General features: G+C 46.5%; 2 protein-coding genes across 30 annotated transcripts in view; one reads left to right on the top strand and one right to left on the bottom strand.

Annotated features, from left to right (window-relative positions):
* LOC118374413 (paired box protein Pax-3-like) overlaps window positions 1-23,820 on the top strand; it is a 48,373-nt gene extending 24,553 nt beyond the window's left edge. For 2 of the 4 annotated variants that reach the window (XM_035760829.2, XM_035760826.2), the window contains exons 5-9: window positions 9,104-9,303; window positions 18,068-18,233; window positions 18,439-18,650; window positions 21,919-22,206; window positions 23,672-23,820. In XM_035760829.2, coding sequence (XP_035616722.1) covers window positions 9,104-9,303; window positions 18,068-18,233; window positions 18,439-18,650; window positions 21,919-22,206; window positions 23,672-23,689 — 884 coding nt within the window. In that variant the 3' untranslated portion in view covers window positions 23,690-23,820. The remainder of the gene's footprint in view (window positions 1-9,103; window positions 9,304-18,067; window positions 18,234-18,438; window positions 18,651-21,918; window positions 22,207-23,671) is intronic. The other 2 variants (XM_035760828.2, XM_035760825.2) reach the window with 1 other exon arrangement.
* On the bottom strand, window positions 23,670-26,885 carry LOC127927232 (armadillo repeat-containing X-linked protein 4-like). Of its 26 annotated transcripts, XM_052513908.1 has the most exons (5): window positions 24,765-26,885; window positions 24,581-24,603; window positions 24,420-24,488; window positions 24,237-24,373; window positions 23,719-23,927 (listed from the first exon to the last, which is right to left on the bottom strand). In XM_052513908.1, exons 1-5 carry the CDS (start codon window positions 25,383-25,385, stop codon window positions 23,719-23,721), a joined length of 1,059 nt encoding a protein of 352 aa, XP_052369868.1. In that variant the 5' UTR covers window positions 25,386-26,885. The 26 variants fall into 26 exon arrangements, with proteins under 26 accessions (XP_052369933.1, XP_052370155.1, XP_052369668.1 ...); XM_052513925.1 differs by lacking the exon at window positions 24,237-24,373 and adding an exon at window positions 23,928-23,949 and having other exon boundaries at window positions 23,719-23,881; window positions 24,581-26,885; XM_052514409.1 differs by lacking the exons at window positions 24,237-24,373; window positions 24,581-24,603 and adding an exon at window positions 23,928-23,949 and having other exon boundaries at window positions 23,719-23,881; window positions 24,719-26,885.
* Between the last annotated feature and the right edge of the window lie 446 nt (window positions 26,886-27,331).

Below are 27,331 nucleotides of genomic sequence, written 5' to 3'. Positions count from 1 at the left end.
GTGGGGCAGGTGACAGGCCCCTCTGTGTGGGTCGAGGCAGCCATGACGGATTCCACAGATGGAGCGTGCAAATCGCCAGCAAAGACCTCAGCCTTAGAGCAACAAAGAGAGAGAAAGAGAGAGAGATGGTAACAGAAAGAGAGAGACCGAGTAGGCAGAGAGAGAGGTGGGGACGAGGAGAGAGGGACAAAGTAGGCAGAGAGAGAGATGGTAACAGAAAGAGAGGGTCAAAATAGGCAGAGATAGAATTGGTAACAGAAAGAGAGGGTCAAAGTAGGCAGAGAGAGAGATGGTAACAGAAAGAGAGGGTCAAAATAGGCAGAGATAGAATTGGTAACAGAAAGAGAGGGTCAAAGTAGGCAGAGAGAGAGATGGTAACAGAAAGAGAGGGTCAAAGTAGGCAGAGAGAGAGATGGGAACAGAAAGAGAGAGACAGAGTAGGCAGAGAGAGAGATGGTAACAGAAAGAGAGGGTCAAAATAGGCAGAGATAGAATTGGTAACAGAAAGAGAGGGACAAAGTAGGCAGAGAGAGAGATGGTAACAGAAAAAAGGGACAAAGTAGGCAGAGAGAGAGATGGTAACAGAAAAAAGGGACAAAGTAGGCAGAGAGAGAGATGGTAACAGAAAGAGAGGGACAAAGTAGGCAGAGAGAGAGATGGTAACAGAAAAAAGGGACAAAGTAGGCAGAGAGAGAGATGGTAACAGAAAAAAGGGACAAAGTAGGCAGAGAGAGAGATGGTAACAGAAAGAGAGAGACAGAGTAGGCAGAGAGAGAGATGGTAACAGAAAGAGAGAGACAGAGTAGGCAGAGAGAGAGATGGGGGAGAGAAAGAGATGGGGGAGTGAAAGAGAGAGACAGAGTAGGCAGAGAGAGAGGTGGGGAGAGAAAGAGATGGGGGAGAGAAAGAGAGAGACAGAGTAGGCAGAGAGAGAGATGGGAGCAAGGAGAGAGATGGGGGAGAGAAAGAGAGAGACAGAGTAGGCAGAGAGAGATGGGAGAGAGAGAGAGATGGGGGAGAGAAAGAGATGGGGGAGAGAAAGAGATGGGAGAGAGAAAGAAAGAGACAGAGTAGGCAGAGAGAGAGATGGGAGCAAGGAGAGAGATGGGGGAGAGAAAGAGAAAGACAGAGTAGGCAGAGAGAGATGGGGGAGAGAAAGAGATGGGGGAGAGAAAGAGATGGGAGAGAGAAAGAAAGAGACAGAGTAAGGCAGAGAGAGAGATGGGGGAGAGAAAGAGAGAGACAGAGTATGCAGAGAGAGAGATGGGAGAGAGAGAGAGATGGGGGAGAGAAAGAGAGAGACAGAGTAGGCAGAGAGAGATGGGAGAGAGAGAGAGATGGGGGAGAGAAAGAGATGGGGGAGAGAAAGAGATGGGAGAGAGAAAGAAAGAGACAGAGTAGGCAGACAGAGAGAGATGGTAATAGAAAGAGAGAGACAGAGTAGGTAGAGAGAGAGGTGGGGAGAGAAAGAGATGGGGGAGAGAAAGAGAGAGACAGAGTAGGCAGAGAGAGAGATGGGGGCAAGGAGAGAGACAGAGTAGGCAGAGAGAGAGGTGGGGACGAGGAGAGAGGGACCAAGTAGGCAGAGAGAGATGGTAACAGAAAGAGAGGGTCAAAATAGGCAGAGATAGAATTGGTAACAGAAAGAGAGGGTCAAAGTAGGCAGAGAGAGAGATGGTAACAGAAAGAGAGGGTCAAAATAGGCAGAGATAGAATTGGTAACAGAAAGAGAGGGTCAAAGTAGGCAGAGAGAGAGATGGTAACAGAAAGAGAGGGTCAAAGTAGGCAGAGAGAGAATGGGAACAGAAAGAGAGAGACAGAGTAGGCAGAGGGAGAGATGGGGACAGAAAGAGAGGGACAAAGTAGGCAGAGAGAGAGATGGGAACAGAAAGAGAGACAGAGTAGGCAGAGGGAGAGATGGTAACAGAAAGAGAGAGACAGAGTAGGCAGAGAGAGAGATGGTAACAGAAAGAGAGGGTCAAAATAGGCAGAGAGAGAATTGGTAACAGAAAGAGAGGGACAAAGTAGGCAGAGAGAGAGATGGTAACAGAAAAAAGGGACAAAGTAGGCAGAGAGAGAGATGGTAACAGAAAAAAGGGACAAAGTAGGCAGAGAGAGAGATGGTAACAGAAAGAGAGAGACAGAGTAGGCAGAGAGAGAGATGGTAACAGAAAGAGAGAGACAGAGTAGGCAGAGAGAGAGATGGGGGAGAGAAAGAGATGGGGAGGAAAGAGAGAGACAGAGTAGGCAGAGAGAGAGATGGGGAGAGAAAGAGATGGGGAGAGAAAGAGAGAGACAGAGTAGGCAGAGAGAAGATGGGAGCAAGGAGAGATGGGGAGAGAAAGAGAGAGACAGAGTAGGCAGAGAGAGATGGGAGAGAGAGAGAGATGGGGAGAGAAAGAGATGGGGGAGAGAAAGAGATGGGAGAGAGAAAGAGATAGGCAGAGAGAGAGATGGGAGCAAGGAGAGAGATGGGGGAGAGAAAGAGAAAGACAGAGTAGGCAGAGAGAGAGATGGGGAGAGAAAGAGATGGGGAGAGAAAGAGATGGGAGAGAGAAAGAAAGAGACAGAGTAAGGCAGAGAGAGAGATGGGGAGAGAAAGAGAGAGACAGAGTAGGCAGAGAGAGAGATGGGAGAGAGAGAGAGATGGGGAGAGAAAGAGAGAGACAGAGTAGGCAGAGAGAGATGGGAGAGAGAGAGAGATGGGGAGAGAAAGAGATGGGGGAGAGAAGAGATGGGAGAGAAAGAAAGAGACAGAGTAGGCAGACAGAAGAGATGGGGAAAGAGAGAGACAGAGTAGGTAGAGAGAGAAGAGAAAGAGATGGGGAGAGAAAGAGAGAGACAGAGTAGGCAGAGAGAGAGATGGGGGCAAGGAGAGAGACAGAGTAGGCAGAGAGAGAGAGATGGGGACAAGGAGAGAGACAGAGTAGGCAGAGAGAGAGATGGGGGAGAGAAAGAGAGAGACATAGTAGGCAGAGAGAGAGATGGGGGAGAGAAAGAGAGAGACAGAGTAGGCAGAGAGAGAGATGGGGACAAGGAGAGAGACAGAGTAGGCAGAGAGAGAGAGATGGGGACAAGGAGAGAGACAGAGTAGGCAGAGAGAGAGATGGGGGAGAGAAAGAGAGAGACATAGTAGGCAGAGAGAGAGATGGGGGAGAGAAAGAGAAAGAGAGTAGGCAGAGAGAGATGGGAGAGAGAGAGATGGGAGAGAGAAAGAGATCGGGGAGAGAAAGAGATGGGAGAGAGAAAGAGATGGGGAAGAGAGAGAGATGAGGGAGAGAAAGAGATGGGGGAGAGAAAGAGATGAGGAGAGAGAGAGCTGGGGAGAGAAATAGATGGGGAGAGAGAGAGCTGGGGAGAGAAAGAGATGGGGAGCGAAAGAGATGGGGAGAGAGAGAGCTGGGGAGAGAAAGAGATGGGGAGAGAGAGAGCTGGGGAGAGAAAGAGATGGGGGAGAGAAAGAGATGGGGAGAGAGAGAGCTGGGGAGAGAAAGAGAGAGACAGAGTAGGCAGAGAGAGAGATGGGGAGAAAGAGAGCTGGGGAGAGAAAGAGATGGGGGAGAAAAAGATGGGGAGAGAAAGAGATGGGGAGAGAAAGAGATGGGGAAGAGAAAGAGATGGGGGAGAGAGAGAGACGAGGGAGAGAAAGAGATGGGGAGAGAGAGAGATGGGGAGAGAGAGAGATGGGGAGAGAAAGAGATGGGGAGAAAGAGAGCTGGGGAGAGAAAGAGATGGGGGAGAGAAAAAGATGGGGAGAGAAAGAGATGGGGGAGAGAAAGAGATGGGGAGAGAAAGAGATGGGGAGAGAAAGAAAGAGATGGGGAGAGAGATGGGGAGAGAAAGAGATGGGGAGAGAGAGCTGGGGAGAGAAAGAGATGGGGGAGAGAGATGGGGAGAGAGAGAGATGGGGAGAGAAAGAGATGGGGGAGAGAAAGAGATGGGGGAGAGAAAGAGATGGGGGAGAGAAAGAGATGGGGAGAGAAAGAGATGGGGGAGAGAAAGAGATGGGGGAGAGAAAGAGATGGGGGAGAGAGAGAGATGGGGGAGAGTATAAATAGTCTTGTCACATGAGAGTATATCAAGACGGGACTGCAAACCTCCAAGAGATGCCATACTGACACTTCGTTTGAAAGACGTTCCCTAGGATCCCCAAAGCAGACTGGTCATAACCGATAGGTAATTCCAAAGTAATTAAGGATTTTTATAACAACTCGGCATTCCCAGATTCTAAATCCCTGTGAAATTCTTTGGAACGCTGTTGCATGCTGGTAACTGTGGGGAAACTAAGCATTCCCTATGAGCCTCCAGGAACTGAAGCTACAAAGGCTCCTCTCTGTTTTTCACCGGCAATTCTGTTTCAAATAATGCCCCCACTCCAACTCCTCCACACCCCAAATTCCTACCCCACCAGCCACTACCACCACCTAAAAAAACACCCACCCACCCCTTGGTTCCTCCTCTCAATAATATGTCTTTGCATTTGTTGTTTGGTTAGGTATGTGGCTTGAGGATGTTATGAAGTCAGCAATTAAAAGATTTGTTATACTAGAAGCTCACAGAGTGAAAAATTAATTAGGCTGTTGGAGGTAGTAAATTTGTAGTTTCTCGCTTGATTCATTGTCATAATGATCTTAACCGCAACAGGTAGCCATTTTACATTTTGGTTCTGTTTAGTGTGGATGGGAGCAGATGAATGGCCTGTATCTGTGAATGTAAACAGAAATAGAAAGTGGTAGCATTCTGATAAAGTGCAAAATATAATAATCTCCCCAAATACCCAATGGCAACATCTCTCCCAACCCCTACCCTTTCTCTTTCTCTCTCCCCCTCTCTCACATTGTTTAATATTTCTTTACCAATTTGCTCTTAATGCATCCTACTGCCATTGGTGTTGAGAATGGAAAGCACTGAGGGGGGAGTGGATCAGTTTCACATGAGGAGCCCCAAGCTATTTGGGTTTTCTTGTATTTTATTGTTGCTTCTGAGGGGGAACTAATACAGTGTTGCACAAAAACTTCCCCTCCGCTCCAGGGAATTCATTAAGTGTAACACAAAGTCGGCGCGCCAGCCTCAATTAACTTCTGTTCTGAAGTAGCTAAAGGCCTACTAGAACTGCCTGGTAGGAAACCAGCTCATACACTTCAGAACAGAGTACACAGTAGTATTACAACTGATCTTACTTTAACTTGAATAGTAGACATACAAAAGCTGTCAAGTCTCATATCACACCATCTCAATCAAGCTGAAGCTTCCACTCATTGACCACTTCAATATCTGTCTGAGAGAGAGAGTGTGTGTGTGTGTGTGTGTGTGTGTGTGTGTGTGTGTGTGTGTGTGTGTGTGTGTGTGTGTGTGTGTGTGTGTGTGTGTGTGTGTGTGTGTGTGTGTGTGTATGTGTGTGTGTGTACAAAGCAGAGCTGAGACGATGAACTGAAAATTATCAACAGCGACCATACCAATCACTTATTGCGGGCATTTTGCTGATGTCGTTCATTATGATAAGTAGCCTATACTAGAGAAATGTGAAGTTTGAAATGAAATAAGTTTGCTAATATGGGGGCTTGTTAATAGGATAATTGATGGTGGTACAACCATCAAACTAGTAGTAGTAGTTTAAAGGCCCAGAGTAGTCAAAAACGTGATTTTACTGTGGTTTATATATACAGTGTTAAGGGTGTGTACTGGAGGTGAAGTCAGGTGCAGGAAAGCAGAGTGTAGTGAACAGGCACACTTTTTATTCCGGTCCAACGAAAGCACAAAAGTACATAAATGTGCCCAAACACGGAACAATAGACAAAAGTATAAGGTGGTAAAAATACCCACATAACATAAATACAATTTCACACAAAGACATGGAGGGGAACAGAGGGATAAATACATGCAGTGTGATTAGGGAATGTAAACCAGGTGTGTATGGAACAAGACAAGATGGCTAGAAAGCCGGTGACGTCGATCGCCAAACGCCGCCCGAACAAGGAGAGGAGTTGTGACATACAGTGCATTAGGAAAGTATTCAGACCCCATGGACCCCTTTTTCACATTTTGTTACGTTACAGCCTTATTCTAAAATGGATTAAATAGCTTTTTTCCCCTCATCAATCTACACACAATACCCCATAATGACAAAGCAAAAACAGGTTTTTAGAATTGTTGCAAATTCATTACCAACAAAATCCGGATATATTCAGACCCTTTACTCAGTATTTTGTTGAAGTACCTTTGGCAGCAATTACAGCCTTGAGCCTTCTTAGGTATGATGCTACAAGCTTGGCACACCTGTATTTGGGAAGTTTCTCTCTTTTCTGCAGATCATTTCAAGCTCTGTCAGGTTGGATGGGTAGCATTACTGCACAGCTATTTTCAGAGATGTTTGATCGGGTTCAAGTCCGGGCTCTGACTGGGCTGCTCAAGGACATTCAGAGACTTGTCACAAAGCCACTCCTGCGTTGTCTTGGCTGTGTGCTTAGGGAACTCTAGAGCTCTGTCAGAGTGACCATAAGGTTCTTGGTCACCTCCCTGACCAAGGCCCTTCTCCCCCGATTGCTCACTTTGGTTGGGCGGCCAGCTCTAGGAAGAGTTTTGGTGGTTTAAGAATGATGGAGGCCACTGTGTTCTTGGGGACCTTAAATGCTGCAGAAATGTTTTGGTACCCTTCCCCAGATCTGTGCCTTGGCACAATCCTGTCTCGGCGCTCTACATACATTTCCTTCAACCTCATGGCTTGGTTGTTTCTCTGACATGCATTGTCAACTGTGGGACTTTATATAGACAGGTATGTGCCTATCCAAAACATGTCTAATCATTTGAATTGATCACAGGTGGACTCCGATCACGTTGTTGAAACATCTCATGGATGATCAATGGAGACAGGATGCACTTGAGCTCAATTTCGAGTCTCAAAAATTGAGACTGAATCTCAAAAATTGAAATCTTATGTAAATGTAATTTTTTATAAATTGAACTCAGGTGCATCCTATTTCCATTGATCATCTTTGAGATGTTTATACAACTTGATTGGAGTCCACCTGCGGTAAATTCAATTGATTGTCAGTATAGGGTATTGTGTGTAGATTGCTGAGGATTTTTTAAATCAATTCATTTTAGAATAAGGCTGTGTCACAGGCCGGCTCATAGTCTGTGGTAAAAATGAGGGGACGCGAGCAACAGGTATAGGCCAATTTAAAAGATGTTATTTATTGTAAACAAACTATTAACTTTAAACTAAGAAAAATGAATGAGGTGTGGAAGTATCATAATGTAAGGTGTATGTAAAGTGCATGGATGCATGAATCTGTGTGTGTGAATGACTGAGTGAAAACTATGCAAAACAAGTTCATACCTGGAGGAGGAGGAGGAGGAGGAGGAGAGAGAGAGAGAGAGAGAGAGAGAGAGAGAGAGAGAGAGAGAGAGAGAGAGAGAGAGAGAGAGAGAGAGAGAGTGGAGAGAGAGAGAGAGAGAGAGAGAGAGAGAGAGAGAGAGAGAGAGAGAGAGAGAGAGAGAGGTGATTAGTGACACTGTTGTCACAGCCGAGGAGGAGCTGTGACAGCTGTAACATAACAACATTTGGAAAATGTCAAGGGGTCTCAATACTTTCCGAAGGCACTGTATATATTTCCTCACTATGAGGTTGGAATATTAATTTTACTGTTGGAGCTGTTAGAAAAGATTGCATGAAATTTCAGCCTGTTTTGGTGGGGTGAAGTTTTGGCTCGCCTGGTGACATCACCAATAAAAACGAGAGTTGAAACCTATCTACCAATAACAGCTAGTTTTCAGTTTTCCCCTCCCAACTTAGACCACTCCCAGACAGGCTTAAGAAGTAATTTTTGTATATTTTTGACCATTTTAAATGAAAACAATTGCTGTAAGGTACTTAATTGTTACTCAGAAATTATTTGAAATTGTGGTATGAAAACGGCTTTGAAGGATCATTTTAAAAACTCTGGTGCACATTAATGTTATAAACGTATCTTTCTATTTATCAATATTTCCTCAATTCAGGCAAGGATTTTTGTCCATATCGCCCAGCTCTAGTACAAATGTACATGCCTTTGCATGCTTATGCACAGTGACAGACGCAAGGACACTGAGGGGCATAGTAAAGCTGGGCGTTGGACACTGGCCTGAGGAGAGTCTCTGATGTCTGGGTCTCCCTGCCCTTGGGTCTGTCTGTTTGTCTGGCTTGGCCCTGCCCTAGGTTACCACTGCGTTACCACTGTGTTACCACTGGGCCGTAGCTTTAGAGAGCCTCGTCAATTCACTGCCTCTTCTGCTGAATTAGCTTTTAAAGCGCCAGCGTTTCTCTCTGAGCAAACAAGACCAGCATGCACCTGCAAGTGATGTGGAGGGGGGTGTATGAGGGGCTGCTGCTCAGTCCCTCTCTCCATCCCCAACTGTTACTGGGGCTCCATGAAGACTGCAACTGTAGACAATGCAGGTTCCCCCCGACACTCTCTCTAGCCGTCACTAACCCCCCTTTCCCCCCTTAAAAGACGAACGGTCCCTGGATCAAAATTAGGCCTTTGTGTGGCGCTTAGTCCTCTCAATCCCACTGCCGCCACGCCTCTGGAACCTTGTCCTGTGGGATTATTTATAAAAGCACACAGAATTCCCCCATGAATGGAAGTCTGTTGGTGCACAAGACAAGAGGGAACATTGGGAGAGATGGGGAGCGTTGGGAGGGGTGGTGGTGGCCCCTCTGAAGAGGTTTATGTAAACAGATAGCATGTGGCAAAAAGGAAAGCAAACAAGTTCACACTTCAAGTGGATGGATGGATTCATCCTTCTGTTCTTCACTCTCACTCTGAATCACTACACTTCTTTTTATAGATGGCTCTCCCTATTTGTCTCCCTGCATTCTATTTGATCACTGTAGTCAGGAGAATAAGACACTGAAAATGTGTTTTCAAGACTGATTATTTTTTATTTTTTTTTACTTTTCTATAAACGAGTCCAGTCATTTATGAACACATGATTAATTACAACGATGGACTTGACTAATGGGATCTAGTTCTAAAAACCATCAGTAACTGTTAACTGTGATAATGATACTGTACTAACACCATGAGAGCCCTAACTGTGCATCTCTTGTCTGTTGGAGTAGCGAGCCACTCAGATGAGGGGTCGGACGTGGAGTCTGAACCAGACCTGCCTCTGAAGAGGAAGCAGCGCCGCAGTAGAACCACCTTCACTGCCGAACAGCTGGATGAGCTGGAGAGAGCCTTTGAACGAACACACTACCCTGACATCTACACCAGGGAAGAGCTGGCTCAGAGGGCCAAACTCACAGAGGCCAGAGTTCAGGTAGACAATACATACATCACACACTCTTTATCACACATCACACACACACACACACACACACACACACACACACACACACACACACACACACACACACACACACACACACACACACACACACACACACACACACACACACACACACACACACACACACACACATTTCTGGCCTGCCCCTTCATCCTGTGTTCCCAGGGGTCCAATATGCAGGCCCAGCTCTGATCTACGGCCCAGAAAATTCCCCACAACAGCTCCCGTATGGAGGCTGTACTGGGCCCAGCATGGGGCTATTACATGTGGAATCAGCATGAGTCCCACCAGTCACACAACACCGACTCTCAGCAGTAGCAGCCAACCACATCCCCCCCATACTGTTCAGAGGAGAAAGGGGCCTGTTGAGTTAAATGTTAATTTATTGATATGGATGGGTTCATTTATCCTCTCTGTCCCTGTGAATGGATAAGCCAGGTCATACGTGATACAAGTCACTATTTGACGTCCATCCATGTCTGAAGATGCTGGGAGATGATGTGGACCCGGCCACTAGGGACAACAGTGAGCGCTGTTACGTTCAAGTAGGTTTCGGGTTTTCTAGGGTGTTGTGGACGGGGAGGCGGATGGACGTAAGCATCTGCCTCTTATTCCAAAAGTTGCAAGTTTGAATACAGCGATAGAAAGTTGCTTTGAGATTTTTGTTTTAAGCCTTTCCCACACCTTAACCCTGACCAAAACCATTCAGAGTTAATGCCTAACCTTAAGATTTCAGTAGCGAGGCTATATACAGGGGGTACTGGTACAGGGTCAATGTGCGGGGGCACAGGTTATTCGAGGTAATTGAGGTAATATGTACATGTAGGTAGAGATAAAGTGACTATGCATATAAACAGAGAGTTGTAGCTGTGTAAAAATGGGGGAGCAACATAGTCAGGGTAGCCATTTGATTAGCTGTTCAGGAGTCTTATGGCTTGGGGGTAGAAGCTATTAAGAAGCATTTTGGACCTAGACTTGGCGCTCCGGTACTCCTTGCCTTGTGTTAGCAGAGAGAACAGTCTATGACTAGGGTGGTTGGAGACTTTGGCAATTTTTAGGGCCTTCCTCTGACACTGCCTGGTATAGAGGTCCTGGATGGCAGGTAGCTTGTTACCAGTAATGTACTGGGCCATACGCACTAGCCTCTGTAGTGCCTAGCAGGTCGGAGGCTGAGGAGTTGCCATACCAGGTGGCTCTCGATGGTGCAGCTGTGTTTGGACCATAATAGTTCATTGGTGATGTGGACACCAAGGAACTTGAAGCTCTAAATCTGCTACACTACAGCCCCGTTGATGAGAATGGGGGTGTGCTCGGCCATCCTTTTCCTGTAGTCCACATAATCTCCTTTGTCAAGATCACATTGAGGGAGAGGTTGTTATCCTGGCACCACACTGCCAGGTCTCTGACCTCCTCCCTATAGGCTGTCTCATTGTTGTTGGTGATCAGGCCTACCACTGTTGTGTTGTCGGCAAACTTAATGATGGTGTTGGGGTTGTGCTTGGCCATGCAGTCATGGGTGAACAGGGAGTTCAGGATGGGACTGAGCACGCACCGCTGAGCGGCCTCGTGTTGAGGATCAGCGCGGCAGATGTGTTGTTACCTACCCTTATCACCTGGGAGTGGCCCTTCAAGATGTCCAGGATCCAGTTGCAGAGGGATGTGTTTAGTCCCAGGGTCCTTAGCTTAGTGATGAGCTTTGAGGGCACTATGGTTTTGAATGCTGAGCTGTAGCCAATGAATAGCATTCTCATGTAGGTGTTCCTTTTCTCCAGGTGGGAAAGGGCAGTGTGGAGTACAATAGAGATTGCATCATCTGTGGATCTGTTGAGGCAGTATGTAAATTGGAGTGGGTCAGTGTTGCATGCCTCAAAGCGAGCATAGATGTCATTTAGCTAATTTTCTAGGCTTGTGTCACTGGGCAGCTCATGGTTGTGCGCAGCTCACGGTTGTGCTTCTCTTTATAGTCCATAATAGTTTGTAAGCCCTGCCACATCCAACGAGTGTCAGAGCCGGTGTTGTGGGATTCAATCTTTGTCTTGTACACTTTGCCTGTTTGATGGTTTGTCGGAGGGCATAGCGGGATTTTCCATAAGTGGGCTATGCCCCTTTTTTTCTCAATTTCCACCTGAATGGCGTGCCCAAAATAAACTGCCTGTAGCTCAGGCCCTGAAGACAGTATATGCATATAATTGGTACCATTGGAAAGACATTTTGAAGTTTGTAGAAATGTTAAAATAATATAGGAGAATATGACACAATAGATATGGTAGGAGAAAATACAAAGAAAAAACAACCAGAATTTTTGTTTTTTGAGAGACCATCCTCTTAGAAATGCAAGAGAAAGGTCATGTTGTAAAATAGCTCCCTGGATGCAATTCCTATGGCTTCCACAGGGTGTCAGAAGTCTATGTACAAGGTTTCAGGCTTGTAACTTCAAAAAGGAATAAGAAATAACATAATAATATGTTCAATAGGAAATCGATTTCAGCAGTTGCGCAACGTCATCATGGTGCACAAAAACACGGATTTCCAAGACTGTGTCCTCTTACAAAAACTGTTCTTTCGCACTAAAGTACGTTCATCTCTAGGAGACAGAACACATTTCCTTCCTGAGCGCGATGACGGCTGCGTGGTCCCATGGTGTTTATACTTGCGTACTATTGTTTGTACAGATGAACGTGGTACCTTCAGGCATTTGGAAATTGCTCCCAAGGATGAACCAGACTTGTGGAGGTCTAAAAAAATAATTCTGAGGTCTTGGCTGATTTCTTTGGATTTCCCCATGGTGTCAAGCAAAGAGGCACTGAGTTTGAAGGTAGGCCTTGAAATACATCCACAGGTACAACTCCAATTGACTCAAATTATGTCAATTAGCCTATCAGAAGCTTCTAAAGCCATGACATCATTTTCTGGAATTTTCCAAGCTGTTTAAAGGCACAGTCAACTTAGTGTACGTAAAATTCTGACCCACTGGAATTGTGATACATTGAATTATACGTGAAATAATCTGTCTGTAAACAATTGTTGGATTGGTGCGAAAAGTGCAAATCAATCCCAGAACAGCAGCAAAGGACCTTGTGAAGATGCTGGAGGAAACAGGTATAAAAGTATCCATATCCACAGTAAAACGAGTCCTATATCGACATAACCTGAAAGGCCGCTCAGCAAGGAAGAAGCCATTGCTCCAAAACCGCCATAAAAAATACAGACTATGGCACATGGAGACAAAGATTGTACTTTTTGGAGAAATGTCCTCTGGTCTGAAAATAGAACTGTTTGGCCATAATCACCATTGTTATGTTTGGAGGAAAAAGGGGGAGGTTTGCAAGCCAAAGAACACCATCCCAACCGTGAAGCATGGGGGTGGCAGCATCATTTTGTGGGGGTGCTTTGCTGCAGGAGGGACTGGTGCACTTTACAAAATAGATGGCATCATGAGGAGGGACAACTATGTGGATATATTGAAGCAAGATCTCATACATCAGTCAGGAAGTTAAACCTTGGTCGCAAATGGGTCTTCCAAATGGACAATGACCCCAAGCATATTTCCAAAGTTGTGGTAAAATGGCCTAAGGACAACAAAGTCAAGGTATTGGAGTGGCCATCACACAGTGTAACGCTCGTCGAAATGGGTAGACCAAGGCACAGCGTGATTTGGGTTCATCATAATTTATTTGAATGAGAACCAGCAACAAATACTAATAAGAGAAACAAACAAACGAACGTACAGCCTTGTAGGGCTCAAAAGCAACAATACAAAAACAAGATCCCACAAACAACAGGTGGGAAAAGGCTACCTAAATATGATCCCCAATCAGAGACAACGATAAACAGCTGCCTCTGATTGGGAACCATACCAGGCCAACATAGAAATACAAAAACTAGACTACACATAGAAATAACAAACTAGAACACCCCCAGTCATGCCCTGACCTACTCCACCATAGAAAATAAAGGTTTTCTATGGTCAGAACGTGACAAAACCTGAAACCAAAAGGGAGGGTTAGAGGGGGTGTCTAGTGTCGGTGGCGGCTCTGGTGCGGGACGAAGAACCCTCTCATCCCGCGGATCCTCCAGCATTGGAGGCTGCTCAGGTGCTGGACGAAGAACCCTCTCATCCCACAGATCCTCCAGCATCGGAGGCGGCTCAGATGCGGGACGAAGAACCCGCTCATCCCGTGAATCCAGCCATGGACCCGGGCTGGACACTGTGCCTGGACTGGGCACCAACGCAGAAGAAGACTCTGACCTTGGAGCTGGACTGGACGCCGTGCTTAGACTTGGCATCGGCGCAGGAGTAGGCTCCGGCCATGGAGCTGGAGGTTCCGGACAGTGGACCATGGCAGAAGGTTCCGGACCGTGGACCGTCTCAGGAGGTTCCGGACTGTGGACCGTCTCAGGAGGTTCCGGACTGAGGACCATCGTTGGAGGTTCCGGACTTTGAAACGTCGCCGGAAGCTCTGGACTGGGAACTGTCGCCGGAAGCTCTGGACTGTGGAGGCGCCCTGGAGGCCTGATGCGTGGGACCGGTACAGGTGACACCGGGCTGATGACACGCACCTCAGGGTGCGTGTCAATCCCTGCGTGGATTTATTTTTCCAGAGTAAAGTTCGTCATTTTTTACTCAGTTCTGTGTCCTGCGCCTGACTCCGTTCTCACCTCTGCACAACTATCACCTGACACAAAGCCCTGACCTCATACCTATAGAAAATGTATGGTCAGAACTGAAAAAGCGTGTGCGAGCAAGGAGGCCTACAAACCTGACTCAGTTACACCAGCTCTGTCAGGAGGAATGGGCCAAAATTCACCCAACTTATTGTGGGAAGCTTGTGGAAGGCTACCTGAAATATTTGGCCCAAGTTAAACAATTAACAACTTAAAGGCAATGCTACCAAATACTAATGGAGTGTATGTAAACTTCTGACCCACTGGGAATGTGATGAAAGAAAGAAAAGCTGAAATTAATCATTCTCTCTACTATTATTCTGACATTTCACTTTCTTAAAATTAAGTGGTGATCCTAACTGACCTAATACAGGGAACTTTTACTTGGTTTAAATGTCAATAAATATAATAAGATGTCAATAAATGGTGAAAACTGAGTTTAAATGTATTTGGCTAAGGTGTATGTAATCTTCTGACTTCAACTGTAGACTGAACGTTTAATTCTGAAGTGAGACTGTGAGAGTTAGTTGTAATAGATGAGTTTTGAGGCAAGCACAGTCCTCAAATACGATTTTCTTATTCTCATCAACTACAGTATTTGAAGCTTTGGGTGACTTTATGGCTATGGGTAGCAGGGTAGCCGAGTGGTTAGAGCGTTGGACTAGTAACCGGAAGGTTGCAAGTTCAAACCCCCGAGCTGACAAGGTATAAATCTGTCGTTCTGCCCCTGAACAGGCAGTTAACCCATTGTTCCCAGGCCGTAATTGAAAATAAAAATTTGTTCTTAACTGACTTGCCTGGTTAAATAAAGGTTAAAAAAAATTGTTAGAGGAATTTATAGGGGGGAGGGGACCATGTAAATTGTGTTGTGTTGTGTTGCTATGTTTAAATGATGTTCCTGTGGTGAGGCATGAGATGTGGAGATAGAGAAAGCCTTGTTGGCTGCAGCCAGGAGTCACATGGGCAGGTCTGGAGAACACATGACCCCGACACACACTCAGACAATAACACACAGGATTTAGACGAACACACTCAGACAATAACACACAGGGTTTAGACACACACACACACACTCAGACAATAACACACAGGATTTAGACACACACTCAGACAATAACACACAGGATTTAGACGCACACACACACACTCAGACAATAACACACAGGGTTTAGACGCACACACACACACTCAGACAATGACACACAGGGTTTAGACGCACACACTCAGACAATAACACACAGGGTTTAGACACTCAGACAATAACACACAGGGTTTAGACGCACACACAGACAATAACACACAGAGTTTAGACGCACACTCAGACAATAACACACAGGGTTTAGACGCACACACACACACTCAGACAATAACACACAGGGTTTAGACACACACACACACTCAGACAATAACACACAGGATTTAGACACACACTCAGACAATAACACACAGGATTTAGACGCACACACACACACTCAGACAATAACACACAGGGTTTAGACGCACACACACACACTCAGACAATAACACACAGGGTTTAGACGCACACACACACACTCAGACAATAACACACAGGGTTTAGACGCACACACACACACTCAGACAATAACACACAGGGTTTAGACGCACACACAGACAATAACACACAGAGTTTAGACGCACACTCAGACAATAACACACAGGGTTTAGACGCACACACACACACTCAGACAATAACACACAGGGTTTAGACGCACACACACACACTCAGACAATAACACACAGGGTTTAGACGCACACACACACACTCAGACAATAACACACAGGGTTTAGACGCACACACAGACAATAACACACAGAGTTTAGACGCACACTCAGACAATAACACACAGGGTTTAGACGCACACACACACACTCAGACAATAACACACAGGGTTTAGACGCACACACACACACTCAGACAATAACACACAGGGTTTAGACGCACACACAGACAATAACACACAGAGTTTAGACGCACACTCAGACAATAACACACAGGGTTTAGACGCACACACACACACTCAGACAATAACACACAGGGTTTAGACGCACACACACACACTCAGACAATAACACACAGGGTTTAGACGCACACACACAGACAATAACACACAGAGTTTAGACGCACACTCAGACAATAACACACAGGGTTTAGACACACACAATCAGACAATAACACACAGGGTTTAAACGCACACGCACACACTCAGACAATAACACACAGGGTTTAGACAAGCGCACACAAACACCACACACAATACCTGGAAATCAGAAACTAAAAAAATGCAGTCAGACAAAAACATATTGACTCAAAGAGAGAGATATACACATATGCACAAATTACAGTCATTAACCATTAATACCTGTGCCTTCCCGAAGGTATTCAGACCCCTTGACTTTTTTTGTTACATTGCAGCCTTATTCTAAAATGTATAAAAATAATATATAATAATAATAATATATGCCATTTAGCGGACGCTTTTATCCAAAGCGACTTACAGTCATGTGTGCATACATTCTACGTATGGGTGGTCCCGGGGATCGAACCCACTACCCTGGCGTTACAAGCGCCATGCTCTACCAACTGAGCTACAGAAGGACCAAAAACATGTTTATCTCATCAATATATACACAATTCCCAAAAACGACAAAGCAAGAACATTTTTTTTTGTTTTTGTGCTAATTTACAACTAAAAACCCAGGGAAATATTACATTTATATAAGTATTCGGACCGTTTACTCAGTACTTTGTTGAAGCACCCTTGGCTGCGATTACAGCATTGAGTCTTCTTGGGCATGACACTACAAGCTTGACACGTCTTTATTTGGGGAGTTTCTCCCATTCTTCTCTGCAGATCCTCTCAAGCTCTGTCAGGTTGGATGGGGAGCATTGCTGCATAGGTATTTTCAGGTCTCTCCAGAGATGTTCGATCCAGTTCAAGTCCGGGCTGGGCCACTCATGAACATTCAGAGACTTGTCCCGAAGCCACTCCTGCCTTGTCTTGGCTGTATGCTTAGGGTTGTTGTCCTGTTGGAAGGTGAACCTTTGCCCCAGTCAGAGGTCCTGAGCGCCCTGGAGCAGGTTTTCATCAAGAATCTCTGTACTTTGCTCCGTTCATCTTTCCCTCGATCCTGGCTAGTCTCCCAGTCCCTGCCACTGAAAAACATCCCCACAACATGATGCTGTCACCACCGTGCTTCACAGTATGGATGGTGCCAGGTTTCCTTCAGACATGACGCTTGGCATTCAGGCCAAAGAGTTCATCTGACCATAGAATCTTGTTTCTCATGGTCTGAGCATCTTTAGGTGCCTTTTGGAAGGTTCTCCCATCTCCACAGAGAAACTCTTGAGCTCTGTCAGAGTGACCATTGGGTTCTTGGTCACCTCACTGACCAAGGCCCTTCTCCCCCGATTACTCAGTTTGGCTGGGCGCTCACTTCTAGGAAGAGTCTTGGTGGTTCCAAACTTTTTCCAATTAAGAATGATAGAGGCCATTGTGTTTCTTGGGGACCTTCAATGCTGCAGAAGTTTTTTCGTACCCTTCTTTGTACACTTCCCCAGATCTATACGGACAATTCCTTCGACCTTACGGCTTGTTTTTTTTCTCTGACATGCATTGTCAACTGTGGGACCTTATATAGACAGGTGTGTGCCTTTCCAAATCATGTCCAAGCAGTTGAATTTACCACAGGTGGACTCCAATCAAGTTGTAGAAACATCTCATGGATGATCAATGGAAACAGGATGTACCTGAGCTCAATTTCGAGTCTCATAGAAAGGGTCTGAATACTAATGTAAATAAGGTATTTCTGTTTTTATTTAATTCATTTGCACACATTTCTAAAAACCTGTTTTAGGTTTGTCATTATGAGGTATTCTGTCTCGATTGCTAAGGATTTTTTTCCATTTAATTAATTTGAAATAAGGCTGTAGCTTAACAAAATGTGGAAAATATAAAGGGGTCTGAATACTTTCTGAATGCACTGTATTTATGGGAATGTATGTTTAAGACAATGTAAGATCTCATGTCATGTTTTCCTCTTTCCCCAGGTGTGGTTCAGTAACAGAAGAGCTCGGTGGAGGAAGCAGGCTGGAGCTAGTCAGCTCATGGCCTTCAATCACCTGATCCCTGGGGGCTTCCCGCCCTCTGCCATGTCCAGTCTCTCACCTTATCAGCTGTCTGACAGCCCGTATCCCCCTACATCCATATCACAAGGTGGGACACTCTGTAAACAAGGCCACAGGCTAAACAACTCCCTGTGTGTTTCACATATACAGCTATTGCTCTCAGAGTTCAGACCCTTGAGCTTGATTAGCAAAGTCATGTACTGTTAAATATTGACTACATTGTGATAATCTGTCAATTGAGAGACAATATATGTAAATGGTAAGTTCTTCTTTTCTATTTGTCCTTCCCTTAGTGGTGTCGGAGCAGGCCAGCACGCTGCACCGGCCCCAGCCCCTGCCCCCGTCCTCAGGCCACCACCAGAGCTCAGGAGGGGGAGGACAGGATGGGGGGTCTGCCTACTGCCTGGCCTCTGGACGCCACAGCTTCTCAGGCTACTCCGACAGCTTCGTCACGTCAGGAGGCCCTCCCATGAACCCTGCCATCAGCAATGGCCTCTCTTCACAGGTGAGTCAAACAGAGCTACACACATGCACACGCACACACACGCACACACGCACACGCACACGCACGCACACACACACACACACACACACACACACACACACACACACACACACACACACACACACACACACACACACACACACACACACACACACACACACACACACACACACAGTTCATACTTTTTATCTGTGTCAGGAGGTGGGGAGGGGTGGAGGTGGGTGTGAGGTGGAGTGAAAGGACTTGAAAAGGACAGAGGACGGACACGGAGGAGGACAAATGAGTGAGGAGAAGATGAGACAAATTAAAACTGAAAAGACAATTATGGCCAATTATACAGGCATGAGGCTTGTCGTCCCTTTACCTAAACATTAAGGGCTGTCCTAACAAGCAGAAAATGAGATTTCAGCTGCTCAAAGTCAGACCCCCTCACACACACACACACACACACACACACACACACACACACACACACACACACACACACACACACACACACACACACACACACACACACACACACACACACACACACACACACACACACACACACACACACACACACACACACACCAGTGCTTCAGGGTCACTTTAGAGAGTGTGACAATATGGACATGAAGGATGAATGCCTGGAGAGGCTGGCTTGGTTAGACAGTATGCAAAAATAACATTTACACAGATCACATGGTGGGAAAGGGAAACCTTTGAAATGTTTGATATTATTGATGAACATTTAAAATACTTGTTGTCAATTTATGAGACATTTATTTTGTTCAGTTTAATCTACTGAAATGTGTTCAATTGATATAAATGACAATGAATAGGCTAAGTCATAAGGAGGGGAGATATCGTCTATCAAAAAAAATGTATTGTAGTCTCGTCATTTCTTACCAGTCATTGTAGAGGCACTAACTTCACCTCAGTCGGGCCTGCTTTTTTTCATGAAAAACTTTTCCAAATACTAAATATTTTTAGACAATATTCAGTATTTGTCTGTTGCAGTAGGGCAAATATACTTTTGCTTCCAGTCTCTTCATCATTGCCTCTAAATCTTCCCGTGCTTTAGCCCATCAACACTTGCATAATATCCTTGCGCTTTGGCACAGTAATAAATCAAGATTCCAGTGTTCAAATTGATTACTACCGAATATAAATTGAATTATGTGTGTAATTTATGTAGATTACTTCCCATGTTTTGTTACCTATATAATTGGTGCAGGCTATCTACATTTTTTTGGTACGTGTGTGGAATGTAGGAATGTATAGTCCTTATTAGTTGAAATGATGAATTGACTTAAATTGGATGGGGTCTTTAATTTATAAAATGGTTATGGAGACTGTATATCGAAGATCAACTAGGCCTACTCTATGTAGAAACTAAGATGGATTGATACTTATTATTTGCATGCAAGATGTAGAGAACCTTTGATACATGTTGGCACAATACACAATTCTACAAATCAAACACTCCTCATCTCCTCTCTCTCTCTCCCTGATAAATGGGGTGCCTGACCCCCACATGTTTTCCATTTGTAAGGAACACACCTCGTCCTCTTCAAGGGTGTTTGTCAAGATTCCACGGACAGGGCTTCTGTATGACAACCATAATGGATGTGTGAGAGTGTGTGTTTTAAGGTTCATGGGAAACTACCCCCTCCCTGAATCTCTGTTAAGACTTTCTTTCCATTTATCTACACCTCCCTCTCTTACGCAGTCCATACGCAGCTACCTTGGGAAATCAAGGAAACACACACACACACACACACACACACACACACACACACACACACACACACACACACACACACACACACACACACACACACACACACACACACACACACACACACACACACACACACACACACACACACACACACACACACACACACACACACACAACAAACAAACTGTTAAGCCTCCAGGGAGGCTTCTCGTGATTGCATTCTTGTCTCCACATTCCTCAGTATGAAAGTCAAGCCCTAATTTATTTGTACATACGTTATATTGTATGAGAGAAGCAGGAATGTCCTGTACGTCTCAGACTTCCCCCATTCTGACATTCTTCCCCGGCTCTCCTCTGCTGTCCGGCTTTTCCTGGACACGCTAATTTGGGGCCGCTGGACACAGCAACGTTCCAACATGGAACACCCCGGCGAAGCCCAGCATGTCACGCTAAAAAGACAAGGATAGAAGAAAGAGAGAGAGATTGAGAAAGAGAGAGAAAGAGAGCAAGAAAGAGAGAGGTATAGCATTTTTGAAAGCTGTAGTTTCTTGGAGAGATCGACCACGCCATCTGTCCATATACTTTTTCTGTTTAACCAGAGTGTTCCAAAACGCAGGTAATTTTTTGGGAAAATGTTACTGGGGTCGAGAAACACAACTCCCCTCTCAAAATCAACATGGGCTCCTCTGTCCCCTGCCTGGGAAATGACTTAAGCGGGACCATCTGTGTGTGTGGATGTAGAATAATATGTCACTTATAGGGCCAGAAGAGCCCAACAAGCAGCGAACCTGCGTTTCATTAGGACATGGACAGAGGCTACAGGTCTCTGTTTAGAGGGATTTGATACATTTAGAGGTAGGGAGGTTTAAAGTGGTCACGTTGGGTTATATCTTTTCAGTGAGATGATCTTGAGTCACAGCAATTATCTGTTTATTATATACTTTGTTGAACTTTCTTTCTTATCCATCCAGATAAAGTTAGTGAGGGTTTGTTATCGGCTCGTTCTGTCTGAACCTCCTTTACAACGATACCCTACGGCTCTTTTCCATCCTTCGCTCGCCAAGAAATATTCCCCTAAATTCGATTATCGGGCAGCTAATCAATAACAGGTCAAATCCTAGCCTGTTTGTCTGCAGCTTGTCTGTTGTGGTCCAGAGGTTTTTCTCTCTGCTTCTAAAGGTCTACCATGTTATCTGTGTCAGGACATCTTTGGCGATAAGTCTTTATCTCATCCTTTGCTTTTTGGAGCGGCGACAGGAGGGAATTTCCAAATAAGTGGAGTTCTGAGACAAATTGGTTAATTCTTCCTCTGTGGAGTTATCTCTGCCTGTCTGGGAAGGCCTGGTGGAAGGGTTTTGATGTCAGTGGAGGAGAACTTCCTGTCTGAGTTAGGCTGTGTTGGAATGTGTTATAGATGGGGGTTGGGATGATACCTAACACCAAGCTGTGCCAAAATCACTTAACCACCTATCTGAATGGAACGTCAATAACGTCCCGTCAATAACACTCATCCTCCCTTCCCCTCCCTCCCTCTCTCTCCAGGTGATGGGTCTGTTGAACCCAGGTGGGGTGCCCCACCAGCCCCAGAGTGACTATGCCCTCTCCCCCCTGACAGGAGGCCTGGAGCCCCCCGGGGGCATGGGGGCCAGCTGCTCCCAGCGTCTGGAGCACATCAAGGGTCTGGAGGGCCTGTCCAGTGTCCCCAACATCCCCAGTCTTCCCTCGCTGCCCAACTCCCAGTCCTACTGCCCGTCTTCCTACAGCGCTCCTGCCTACAACGTGGACCCTGTGGCCTCCTACCAGTATGGGCAGTACCACGGACAAAGTAAGGTCAATATTGCTCACTTTTATTACCACTTAAACACTTAGGAAGATATCTCTCCAATCAAATCAACTGTAGCCGCCTTAACCTTTCACCACTCTTAAGTCTAATGCACCAATACATTTACAAAGAAAAGGTGTTGATAGAATTCTATCAGTGTTCACATGACGTGTTTCCATCCAATGAAAACAGCAGGTTTCAGACAGGAAGAGTTGTTTGATCCTATCTCTGAAGTAACACTGAGTATGTTGGAACATATCTGTCCTTTAGTAGACTGTAGCTCACCTCGCCTGTCAGCAATTCAGTTCATTCCTATGAAACCGTACTAATAGTGTAAGATAGTGTCTCCTGGATCGTTTCCTTATGGGAGGCTTGTTTAACAGTGAGGAGGCCCTTCAGTTCACATTAACATTACACTAAGGTTAACTCTGACATCAAACAAACCTTCATGTAACTCTCAAAAACCGACATCATCCACATGCGTACAGCAGTGATTAGAGCACCCTGCAGTTTTCAATTTCCCTCTGTAGGTCACCCAATCAGGCCAGTCCCTCGACCTCGCAGCAACCTCACCCTTCAAAGCAAAGACACCAGTTCATGTAGATGGCTGCCACGGATTTAAAAAGGACTGCAGGTATCGAGGGAATATTTAACCTAATATCAGAGAGAAATAAATGCTTAATGAAATATCTTTAAGAAATATGTAAGTGAACAGAAAAGACACACACACACTCACACACACACGCATGCGTGCACACACGCACGCACGCACACACACACACACACACACGCACACACACACGCACACACACACACGCACGCACGCACGCACGCACGCACGCACACACACACACACACACACACACACACACACACACACACACACACACACACACACACACACACACACACACACACACACACACACACACCCATCAGAGGGACTACATCTTGATGTCATTAATCACAGAGACTGGATACCCGTGTGCGGTTAGGTCTGTTAAATGGGAAAAGGTATTTTCTGGGGGGTGGAAGGATCCTAATATCCTCTGGCAGGGCGGCAATTAGAAACAGGTGCGTGGTGTGGGCCTGCTGAGGTCAGCTGGGGAAGCAGTATTGAACTCTGTCCCAGATTCACTGGTACTAGGCCTCTAGTGTCAAGCCTAACCCAGTATCAATGGGACTGATATCAAGTCTGCCCACTTCCCCTCTCTAGACCACAGACACACACACACACACACACACACACACACACACACACACACACACACACACACACACACACACACACACACACACACACACACACACACACACACACACACAGCCGCTGCACAGTTAGACTGCTCACCATGATAATGATTCTCCCATGGTTCAAACCCTCTTTATCTCTGTCAGTGATCATCACCCTCTTTATGTTTAATTGAGGAAAACTCATAACTTAGTCTCATTCTCTTCTGTTTTTCCTTTTAGGTGCCCTTCATTATCTGAGACCTGAGATCACCTGAGGATCTGCCCCTCTAAGTGACCACCCACCACCTCCACCTCTGACCCAGCCCAGTCTCCACCTCTGGCCCAACCCAGTCTCCACCTCTGACCCAGCCCAGTCTCCACCTCTGACCCAACCCAGTCTCCACCTCTGACCCAACCCAGTCTCCACCTCTGGCCCAACCCAGTCTCCACCTCTGACCCAGCCCAGTCTCCACCTCTGACCCAACCCAGTCTCCACCTCTGGCCCTCCCAGTCTCCACCTCTGACCCAGCCCAGTCTCCACCTCTGACCCAGCCCAGTCTCCACCTCTGACCCAACCCAGTCTCCACCTCTGACCCAGCCCAGTCTCCACCTCTGACCCAACCCAGTCTCCACCTCTGGCCCAGTCTCCACCTCTGACCCAGCCCAGTCTCCACCTCTGACCCAACCCAGCTCCAGCCCAATCCAGTCTCCACCTCTGACCCAGCCCAGTCTCCACCTCTGGCCCAACCCAGTCTCCACCTCTGGCCCAGCCCAGTCTCCACCTCTGACCCAGCCCAGTCTCCACCTCTGACCCAACCCAGTCTCCACCTCTGGCCCAACCCAGTCTCCACCTCTGACCCAGCCCAGTCTCCACCTCTGACCCAACCCAGTCTCCACCTCTGGCCCAACCCAGTCTCCACCTCTGGCCCTCCCAGTCTCCACCTCTGACCCAGCCCAGTCTCCACCTCTGACCCAACCCAGTCTCCACCTCTGACCCAGCCCAGTCTCCATCTCCAGCCCAGCCCAGTCTCCATCTCCGGCCCAGCCCAGTCTCCACCTCTGGCCCAGCCCAGTCTCCACCTCTGACCCAGCCCAGTCTCTACCTCTGGCCCAGCCCAGTCTCCACCTCTGACCCAGCCCAGTCTCCACCTCTGACCCAACCCAGTCTCCACCTCTGGCCCAGCCCAGTCTCCACCTCTGGCCCAACCCAGTCTCCACCTCTGACCCAGCCCAGTCTCCACCTCTGACTCAGCCCAGTCTCCACTGCTGACCCAGCCCAGTCTCCACCTCTGACCCAACCCAGTCTCCACCTCTGGCCCAGCCCAGTCTCCACCTCTGGCCCAACCCAGTCTCCACCTCTGACCCAGCCCAGTCTCCACCTCTGACTCAGCCCAGTCACCACCTCTGACCCAGCCCAGTCTCCATCTCCGGCCCAGCCCAGTCTCCACCGCTGACCCAGCCCAGTCTCCACCTCTGGCCCAGCCCAGTCTCCACCTCTGGCCCAGCCCAGTCTCCACCTCTGACCCAGCCCAATCTCCATCTCCGGCCCAGCCAAGTCTCCACCTCTGACCCAGCCCAGTCTCCATCTCCGGCCCAGCCCAGTCTCCACCTCTGACCCAGCCCAGTCTCCATCTCCGGCCAAGCCCAGTCTCCACCTCTGACCCAGCCCAGTCTCCATCTCCGGCCCAGCCCAGTCTCCACCTCTGACCCAGCCCAGTCTCCATCTCCGGCCCAGCCCAGTCTCCACCTCTGACCCAGCACAGTCTCCATCTCCGGCCCAGCCCAGTCTCCATCTCCGGCCCAGCCCAGTCTCCACCTCTGACCCAGCCCAGTCTCCACCGCTGACCCAGCCCAGTCTCCACCTCTGACTCAGCCCAGTCTCCACCTCTGACCCAGCCCAGTGTCCACCTCTGACCCAGCCCAGTCTCCACCTCTGACCCAGCCCAGTCTCCATCTCCGGCCCAGCCCAGTCTCCACCTCTGACCCAGCCCAGTCTCCACCTCTGACCCAGCCCAGTCTCCACCGCTGACCCAGCCCAGTCTCGGTTGAGAGACGTGTGTACTGCATATGTTGAGACTGATGGGGCTCTTTATGTAATCTATTCCCTCAACAGTGATCTGTTCCTTCACACTTGATGAAAATAATGGAAGAGAGATTATAGATAAAATGACATTGATAGAGAGGAATTTAAGGCCAAAACAAAGAAACTTTGATTCATGTCTGTTGATGAATGACAGAGATGCCACTAGGTACATTCCCTTGCCTGTGATGTGGTCTACCCCACATTGGGCGCCAACTTTGACCAGGAGGACCGTGGAGGACTAGTCCACATAGACCCACAGCACAGCCCAGGAGCAGAGGCCTGGTTGGGGTAAAAAATCCTCAAGTCAGGTCTGTGGAAGAGCACAGCCAGACTGTATAGTAACAGACTTACTAGCGGCCTTAAAGCTGTGAGTCTGTTGACATGTTTGCCGTAGGGCCAAATGAATACAGATTCATTCTATTTATCTCTGAATGAAAGCTACTTGATGGAAAAAATAACAGGCTTTTCTTGTGGATTTATTTGACGGTGCATTTATTTGATATGTTTTGTCCCAGAAGATTCCTTCCCACACAGAGTGGAATGAACACAATATTCCAACCATAGATTGAGGAACAAACAAACAAACAAACTTGTAAAAAAGACATATGCCATTCAAAGAGGAAGCTTTGACATATCATCATAAACAGACCTGTAATGTATTCTACAGCTTTTCCGTTCCCTTCATTATGTTAAATGCTCAGTGTTTTTTAACAATCTGTTGAACTCTCACTGTGTTCTGTTGATAACTCTGATCTCTTGTAGCTTTAGAGGGATTCCTAGGGGTCAGGGGTGACTTCTGGGAAAGTCCCAGGTGAAGGAGGAGGAGGAGGAGGGAGGGGGGACTCAGGGGTTCTGATGGGCGACAGGGCTGATCCTTCCAGGGGTGCAGTTCCCCCTCATAGAGGCCCGTTAGGTCACGAGACTCACGACCAAGAGACACATGAGAAACCAGGACCACCTCACCACAGACCAACCCAGCTGACCAGAAGTGCAATATCACGTACCTCAGAGTCGACGACGCCATCAAACAGATGAATCAAATTTAGATCTTGTGTCTTAAGAACATTCTGTATAAACATTTGAATCACGTTTGAGTATGTCCCTATGGAGGCTTCCAGGTCCAAAACAAAGAAGCAACAGCAACAACAACCACCAACACCGTCAGTACGGCTATAACAGCAAAGCCACAGGGAAAGGTGGGACGCACATTGTGAACCATTGAAGTCATTCCAAGTCCATGTGGAGCACATTGATTCAAGGGAAAAAATAAGTCAACAAAAAAACTTATGAAGAATTACAAAGCCAAATCATTTGTTGTTTTTTTGGTCTTTTGTCTTTTGGTTTTTCTTGTTGCAAAAACAGAAAGATCAATAGTGTGGTGTTTACGTCATTTCCTTATTTATTCTCTCTAAAGTATCTAAGCAATTCTGCAACATTATTCTTAAACATTCTTCAACGTTTTAGTCAAGTTACTACATCACATATCTTATAGGAACACCGTGTCCGTCTGTTCACTAAATGGTAGGTGAATGTCTCAACAGATCCAAACTTTGCTACAAGCACTCAGCGGTCAATTGTACATTTGTCTGTAACAGAAAGAAAAGTGTTTTTTCTTTCCAATGGGTTCCTACATTTTTGTATGTTTTTCTGTATTTTTTGACAGAATGATATGACACAATGTCTTGTGTACAAGCATAGTATTATTACTATTTATAATAAAACAGTTTAAATACAATGACTAAAAATAGTTTTCATTTTGTCTAAAGTTATACTGTCATTTCAAGATAATTTTCATCTCAGTGCAATCTTTGTGTATG

This window comes from Oncorhynchus keta, chromosome 1, assembly GCF_023373465.1.
Source record: "Oncorhynchus keta strain PuntledgeMale-10-30-2019 chromosome 1, Oket_V2, whole genome shotgun sequence".
Lineage (NCBI taxonomy): Eukaryota > Metazoa > Chordata > Actinopteri > Salmoniformes > Salmonidae > Oncorhynchus > Oncorhynchus keta.
Note: the sequence above shows the minus strand (reverse complement) of the source record. Positions and strands in the feature narration are given on the sequence as shown.

Excerpts from the sequence above, each read along its gene's own strand:
- LOC127927232 (XM_052513299.1), bottom strand. The coding sequence starts at position 25,686 with ATGTACCTAGTGGCATCTCTGTCATTCATCAACAGACATGAATCAAAG. Across the intron at positions 23,767-24,236 it reads GAGACTGGGTTGGGTCAGAG|GTGGAGACTGGGCTGGGTCA; the intron begins GTGGAGACTGGG and ends GTTGGGCCAGAG.